Source organism: Zalophus californianus, chromosome 13 (genome assembly GCF_009762305.2).
Source record: "Zalophus californianus isolate mZalCal1 chromosome 13, mZalCal1.pri.v2, whole genome shotgun sequence".
Taxonomy (NCBI): domain Eukaryota; kingdom Metazoa; phylum Chordata; class Mammalia; order Carnivora; family Otariidae; genus Zalophus; species Zalophus californianus.
In genome coordinates, this window is record NC_045607.1 from 6,494,540 (window position 1) to 6,501,850 (window position 7,311).

A 7,311-nucleotide genomic window follows, 5' to 3' on the forward strand; every position below is an offset into this window, starting at 1 on the left:
GCTAGCCTTTCGTTGAGCACGTACAGCGTGCCTGGCACTATTCTATGCCATTTACACGCGCTCGCGCCTCTAAACGTCACAGCAACGCAGAAAGGTGTGTACTCTCACGTGACCATTTTGCAGGTGAGGAAACAGAGGCTGAGCGAGGTCTGGCCTGAAGCCACTCGCTGCCTGACGAGGCAGTGGTGTTACTCCCAAACCACAAGGAACCACCCCCTCCGGGCACTATGGCCTGGGGGCTGGCCTATGCCCTCCTCTTCACTTCGCACGGCACCCCCCGCCCCACTGGAATGAGGATGCCCTGAGCTGAGCGCAGGGCCAGACATGCCCCGGCGTCCCCCCAACCCCGGGACCCAACAGGTGGCGCCCAAGGGGCTCCCCCGCGACGGCGCTCGCGGAAGGAAAGATCCGCTACTGCCCAGGCTGCCCCCGCCCCAGCTCCGCGGGTTCCCCGGCGGCTTGAGGGCCTCGGAGGGCGGCGGCGCGTGGTGGCCGGGCGGCTCCTCGCACCCAGAGCTGGGGCTGGGCGTCAGGAGCCCCTCGCCGCGCCTGCCCGCCCTGCCCACCCTGGCCCAGAACCCGACAAGGCTGAGATCGCTCCTGCTGCCGCCCCTGCTCCTGGCCGGTGCGCCCCGGGAACCCGCACCCCGGCGCACGGGGCCTGGAGAGCGCGAGGATTCCTGCCGGGGCGCGGCCACCCTGCGCGCCCTCCTAGGAAAGTTCCTCCCCGGCAAGTGCCGGGAGCTCCTGCAGCAGCTGGGGGCAGAGCGCGCCGAACCCCGGCCTCCGAGTGAGGCCCCGCCCGGGACCCCCAGGGGGCGGGGCAAGGGCGGGGCGGAGTCATTTCCGGGATGAACGCAGCTACTGTTGGTGGAGTAGGCCTGGCAGAGCCCTGGCAACGACCCCTCGAGGGCGGGTCTACCAAACCCCCTCTTGTACAGTTGAGGAAACTGAGACCCAAGGCCCTATAACTGGAAAGAGCCTAGGGGCGCCTGGGTGGCTCAGTTGGTTAAGCGACTGCCTTCGGCTCAGGTCATGATCCCAGGGTCCTGGGATCGAGCCCCGCATCGGGCTCCCTGCTCGGCTAGAAGCCTGCTTCTCCCTCTCCCACTCCCCCCGCTTGTGTTCCCTCTCACTCTGTCTCTCTCTCTCTCTCTCTCTCTCTCTCTCTCTCTCCCCTGTCGATTAAATAAATAAATAAAATCTTAAAAAAGAAAAAAAAGAGCCTAGTAAGGACTGTCCCCAAGCGAAGGCTCATATAGCTATTTCCACCTTCTCCTGGCTCCCAGCACCCTCAGCATCACAACCAAAAAGGAGTGTGTCAGAGCACTGCCACCATTCCCTCCGGTGTCCCCACGATTCCTTCCTTCCAGACCTGCGGTAAGTGTCAAGTTACCCACTGGTGGGGACAGGGTTGCCAACAGTGCTCTGAGGATGGGGGACCCTGACCACTCATGCCACGTGTGGCTTGTTTGTCTTCAAGGGGCCAGTCATGGTATTTCCAGAATAGTCTTAAGAAGATTTTGCTCCATCAGATACCTGCCCTGGGGACCCTGAGGAGAGATCACTCACAGTTCACCCTCAGGAAGGCCAACCAGTAAGTTACAGGAGACTGGAGGTAGGGGGCTGGGGAGAAAGAGCATTTCTTCTTTTCTTTCCTCCTGTCTCTCATCCATGAATTTATCCATCTGTCCACCTGTACATCCGTCTATGTGTCCATCCGTGAATCAGGTCTTCTGACAAACCATTCATAAACCATCCATGAATCCACCCATCCATCCATCCATCCATCCGTCCATCCGTCTGTCCACTTACCTATCAATACATAGATCTATCCCAGAGCGGGTCTCCTCCCAACCTATCCAAGGATTATCCATCAACATCTATGAATCCATCCACCCATTCATCAGGTCTTCTGCCAACATATTCATAATCCATCCATGAATCCATTCAGATATTCCTGCTCCCATTCACCTATCCATCCCTGCATACATCTTCTCTGTGAACCAGGTCTTCTACAACCCATCCATTGGAATCTCTCCATCCATCCCTTCATCCATCTAGCCAGTCATCTTTCTAACCAGAAACTCTGATGATTCTATCCACCCGTCCATGAATTCAATGATCAGTCATCTACAAATCCTTCCATGCACTTGTAAATCCAGGGCACTGTCCATCTATAACTTGTCATGAAGCCATCTACGAGTCCACACACTCGCCATATACAGAGGCATTCATCCACCATCCATACATCTACCCATCCTCCTAACATCCAGTCCTTCTATTCAGACCTTTTCATTAACTCATTCAGGAGTCCATCTATCCACGAACCCACCCACCCAGTCTTCCATCTTTTTACCCATCCCACCATTCATTCGTCCATTTCTTCCTCTAACTTTTATTAGGTTTTGCTATATGTCAGATATCGGGGGAAATGAGATAAGGGATGGAGATAGGAGAAGAGCCTGGGCATTAGAGCTTACCTGGACCTCGATGCCATAGCTCTAATGAAGGGGGAAAAGAATGCAGAAAAAACTCCTTCAGCATAAACAGGCTTAAACCGAGGTGAAAGGTGAAGAGCATTGCCCATGGGTTTTTAAGACCAAAGAGAGTAAATACACAACATACATGCCATTCCTTCTCCTTCTGGACCCATGCCTGACAGTACTATTCGATCCCAGCATTTTCCCGCCACTGGGCCTCGAACCCTTCTGGACACAGTGCTCCAGGCCGACACCACCGATGGCTCAGAGAAGGTGCCAGAAGTGAAACACATTTGCCGAGCCAGGAACTTTAAATCAATCAAATAAACACACTATGTCTCACAAGATATAATAAATAAAAGTATGGAACTCGTTATCTCAAATATGACAAACAGCAGGGGTGGACGCAGTCACGGTGTTTCACATTTAAGAGCTAATACTTGAGCACCTCGTGGTGTGTGAGATTCCCTGGTAGGCCCTGCAGGGGACACCAGGGTGGATGGGAATGGGCTCCAGCAGCCTCTGATAGGAGAAGCTGAGATCTCAGTCCCCTGGGCAGAGCCAGGGCGCACCTGTGTCTAGCTCTGAGGCCAGCACAGACCAGGGGTTGATAAGCAGACAACTAACTGTTGGCTCACTAGGTCTGGGACATCTCCCGGCTGCCTGGCTCTTTTGTGGGCTGATGAAAGTACCCCTTACGTGTCCGCACAGACATAAAGATGTAGTCAGATAAATGGATGCAGATACATCAATACGTGTGCCCTTAAGGTTGAACGTGGCATTTCTGAATAACAGAGCCATGGATGGATCAAGCAGGGCCTCCCGCAGCCTTGCCCTTGAGGCTGAAATTAATAAATGTAACAATAACAGAATGCCCTTTACTGAGCGCGGGCCCCATGCCAGGCCTTGTACTAGATGCCTCCCATAAGTTATTTGATACTTACCAAACTCTTAGAAGGAGGCTATTATCATGCTTACACTATATAATACATAATTGAGCGGGGAAGACTGCAAAATGGAGGACTCGAGTGTGGTTTGCCCAAACTCACGTGCATGGGTAGAGGCGTAGCTGAGACTGATTATAAGAATAGTTTGAAGTCAGAAATGTTTACTCTGGGCACCACACACTTATTTCATCTTGCCACCCCATGTGGTGGGCACAAGGATGATCCCCATTTTACAGATAAAGAAACTGAGGCTTAAAAGAGTTAGGGTTGAAACCCAGGCGTTCTTGACGCTCAAGTTCATATCCTTCTTCCCTCTGCTGAATTGCTTGATATATAGGATTGCCAGCTCTGGAACTAAGATTCAAATCTTGGCTCAAAAAAAAAAAAAAAAAAAAATCTTGGCTCTACCCGTTACCAGCTGTGTGACCTTGGGCAAGTTGCAAAACATCTCTGTGCCGCAGTTTGCTCATCTGTAAAATGAGAATAACAGTCATGTTTCCCCGGTTGTGCGGGTGTAACGGGCTGATGCGTGTTGCATGCATGATCCACTGCCTGGCAGGCATGAAGTACTCCCAGAATAGGCCAGCTACTGTGGGTGTCAGGATACACAGCGAGCGCTGGTCCAGTGGACGTGTGTTGTTGGGGTGGAATGTGGGGCTGGGGGCTCAGGCCTTGACCCTCCCCTGCCCCTCTCGTCTCTCTCAGCAGGCCCCACGGTGCACAGGCCCCCAAGCTCAAGGCTGTGCTCACCCACAGCTCCTCGGGGGAAGGCTCAGGACAGTGCAGACGGTTTTGCCCCTTCCGAGTGCGATTCGCCGATGAGACCCTGCGGGACACGGCGCTCCGCTACTGGGAGCGCAGCTGTGCAGGTAAGCAGATGGGGCGGGGCGCCCCAGGACTCAAAAGTTCCAGCCTGGAGCCCAGAGAGCAGAGACTGTGGCCCTGGGTCCTGGGAGTAAGGGCCAGCCTGCGGAGGCTAGGGATCCACTGGCTCTGCCGAGAAGGGGCCCGAACTGGCTTCTCCAGAAAGTGTCAGGAGGGCCTCGAAGACCAAGTAGAGGGTCCGAGGTCCCGCAGAGGTGTCCCAACATGGGTGGCACCGGGGAGCAGTCACAGTGGAGGAAACAATGGCTGCCCAGGCCTGGCCACCACTGAAGACTTTCTTGCTGCCACGGGTTCCCACGTGCCACAGCTGCCCACCTTGGAAGACACACACACACACACACAGCCTCCCGACTCCCACATCTGGCCCCCTCCATGGCCTACAGGGGCTGAAGCAGGTGGCAAGGCACTTAAAGCATCTTCTTCCCATATCCATGAAGGCCTGCCTGGCTGAGGAGTTGCCCAGAAAGGTCCAGAAGATCAAACCTTCTCTCTGGGGAAGTCTGGCACTGGCTGGTCCAGCAAAGAAGCTAGGAACCACCAGGCCCGGGTTCTGAGATGGAAGTTTGCCCTCGGCTCCTTGGGGATGGATGTGGTGGTGTCTGCTTTGGCACAGTTTCCAGTGTTTTCTGAAGTGGGTGTCAAGAAGCAGGTGGGAAGAATGCGTGTCCTTGCTCTGGTATAACCTTTACCAATCCCCCCGCCCCTCTCTCCATCAGCCCAGCCTCTTCACTTCTCAGGAGCTAGCAGCCCCAGGGCCTCCAAGAGCTTGCATCTATTTATTGACCAAGTACTGTGTGCAGTTTCAGGAAACGTGGCTGTTCCAAAGCCTAGCTGTGGGTAAAGCCCTAAAATCCAGGATCCTTGCTGATTCAGGAGGGACCCTACCCAGGCCCCTTAGGGTCATAGGAAGTTGGAAATAGAAGCTGCAGTTTTGTCCAGCTTCTTGTTGTTTGACGGGGAAGCCAAAGCTTCCGAGAGCAGGTGACACAGCAGCCGAGAAGAGAGGCCGGGGTGCTCCCAGGGAGAAACCGTTTCATGGGAATGGCAGCTAGCTAGCTCAGGAGAAGCTTCCTTGGGGCCCAGTGGCCACAGGAGCTGTGGTCACATCCCAGGGCACCAGAGTGGGGCTCTCTCGGCTGACTGCTTCCCAGCCCTTTCCATCCGGAGGCAGCCATTGGGGAACTTGGGGCCCCTGACCAGCCGGAAGGGCAGCTATCGGGCAGGGAAGAGTCCTAACCCCTCCATTCCTGCGGGAGTCTCAGCATTGTCTCTGAATTTCCACGGTGGCGTGACTGGCCTTCCCACTATGGGAAAGAAGGCCCATTTGGGCCTGCAGTAGGAGTGGGTATGTGGGGGGGGGGGCACAGTTTGGGTGGTAAAGGCAGAAACAGTCACGCAAGATAGTTTTAAAACCTGAGCCTTCTCTGGAGACAGCCATAAGGCACTGGGGAGCCTTGGGTTGCCATGGAGACAGGGCTGTGCCCGGCCTTGCCTGCCAGAGAGGGAGGAGGGGAGAGTGGGGGTGTCGGTACACCCCCGCCCCAGGTAGAGATCTCACTGGAGCTCTCTCTCCTCCAGTCCGGCAGGGTACCATTGAGAATGGGATAGCTCCGCGGTCAATGACATCAGAAGGGGTGTTCGGGAGTGTCGGGAGATAGCTGGAGAGTTCGCCCAAAGCCCTGTGCCCCAGGGCCAAGGAGGAGGCCATGGCCAACATCTCGTTCGGCTGGGACTGCCCTGGCCTGTGAGGCTTTGGGGAAGGGGACAAGATTCATAGGCATTGCCAGGCACCCCCTCCTCACCCTGTAGACCACCCCATCCAGCAGCAGGCAGGCCAAGGGTCGCAGCCTTGAGGGCCCTGCCAGCCATGGATGGACGTGGGATTCAGGGTCCCTGCAGCTCACAGGCTCCTGTCCCCCTCAGGCCCATCCAGGAGCCACCGGGTCACCTCTCTGAGGATGCCTCCGTGAAGAGCAGCCCGCCCTGCATCCCCAGGGCCACCACACAGAGGCCACGAGGTGACCTCCAAACCTTGCTGGACACCGACAACATCCTGGGGCAGGAGGGCAAATCGCCCTGCTCCTAGAGCCGGAAGCTGGTGAGTACCTGCTGACAGCCAGCCACCCGGAGAACCCCTGCCCAGTGGGGTGGCTGGGGTACCAGGTGAAGCCTCCCTGCACATGGCTAAGGGCTGGGCTCCCGCTCTGAGCTGGGTTTGGATTCCCAGCCCCATACTTGCAAGCACTGGGGGCTTTTTGCATTTGCATTCCCTCATCTGTACAATGGGGCTGACCCCCGTGCCTGCCCCCTTGGGCTGGGGTATAGAATCCCCCTGGGCCCAGGGAGCCACGTCTCCGGCCCAGAGGGACCCCGCAGCCTCCAGCTGGTCCTCCTGGTCTCTGTAGGAATCCTTCCTGCCCAGCTTGGTGCTGCACACCGTCCTGAAGCCTGGATGCCCTAAGGGCTAACCAGCGCCTCCTGCCTTCCATGACACCACAGGAGGCTCCCAGGTGAATGTCTGCTGGAGCCCAAGCCCGTGGGCTTGGACGCGGGCCAGGGGGTGAAGAGAGGCCTTTCTCACCCCACAAATAAACATGCATTCCAGATGGCTGGGACCTGCCACCACGTCTCACCCCACAAGCCTCTCTAGGTGCCAGGGGTCCTGGATCAAGGAGGGGGAGAGGACAAAGTCATGGCTGGGATGAGGCTGAGGGGTGGGGGCAAGCCATCGTCAGGGGCTAGGACTTGTTCCAGGTGAACCCCTCTTCTGGGAAGGGGGAGGCCCTGCCCCACACTTCAAACCTGGGACCAAGCTTCTGTCAACCTAGATCAACCCACACCTGAAACAGGCACCTGCCCTGAGCCCCGAGCCCCGGCCCCAGCTTCCGTCTTTGACTGGAACCAAAGGCTACTTGCTGACCTCCACCGGGCAGCGAGGGTGTCCCGACTCCAACGGGGTGGACAAACGTTTGTCTTCTGCATTCCCCAGGTCCCTG

The 7,311-nt window shown here is 56.6% G+C and overlaps 1 protein-coding gene across 5 annotated transcripts; it reads left to right on the forward strand.

Annotated features, from left to right (window-relative positions):
• C13H9orf50 (chromosome 13 C9orf50 homolog) lies at nt 1-6,929 on the forward strand. Of its 5 annotated transcripts, XM_027615510.2 has the most exons (7): nt 1-790; nt 1,290-1,380; nt 1,484-1,597; nt 4,139-4,299; nt 5,894-6,059; nt 6,239-6,413; nt 6,721-6,929. In XM_027615510.2, exons 1-5 carry the CDS (start codon nt 325-327, stop codon nt 5,971-5,973), a joined length of 912 nt encoding a protein of 303 aa, XP_027471311.2. In that variant the 5' UTR covers nt 1-324; the 3' UTR covers nt 5,974-6,059; nt 6,239-6,413; nt 6,721-6,929. The 5 variants fall into 5 exon arrangements, with proteins under 5 accessions (XP_027471311.2, XP_035579522.1, XP_035579521.1 ...); XM_035723629.1 differs by lacking the exon at nt 5,894-6,059 and having other exon boundaries at nt 4,136-4,299; XM_035723628.1 differs by lacking the exon at nt 6,721-6,929 and having other exon boundaries at nt 4,136-4,299; nt 6,239-6,380.
• Nucleotides 6,930-7,311: the final 382 nt, after the last annotated feature.

Coding starts and splice junctions, on each gene's coding strand:
- C13H9orf50 (XM_035723628.1), top strand. CDS start 325: ATGCCCCGGCGTCCCCCCAACCCCGGGACCCAACAGGTGGCGCCCAAG. Junction 1,381..1,483: donor TCCTTCCTTCCAGACCTGCG/GTAAGTGTCAAG, acceptor TTTGTCTTCAAG/GGGCCAGTCATGGTATTTCC. Junction 1,598..4,135: donor ACCCTCAGGAAGGCCAACCA/GTAAGTTACAGG, acceptor CGTCTCTCTCAG/CAGGCCCCACGGTGCACAGG.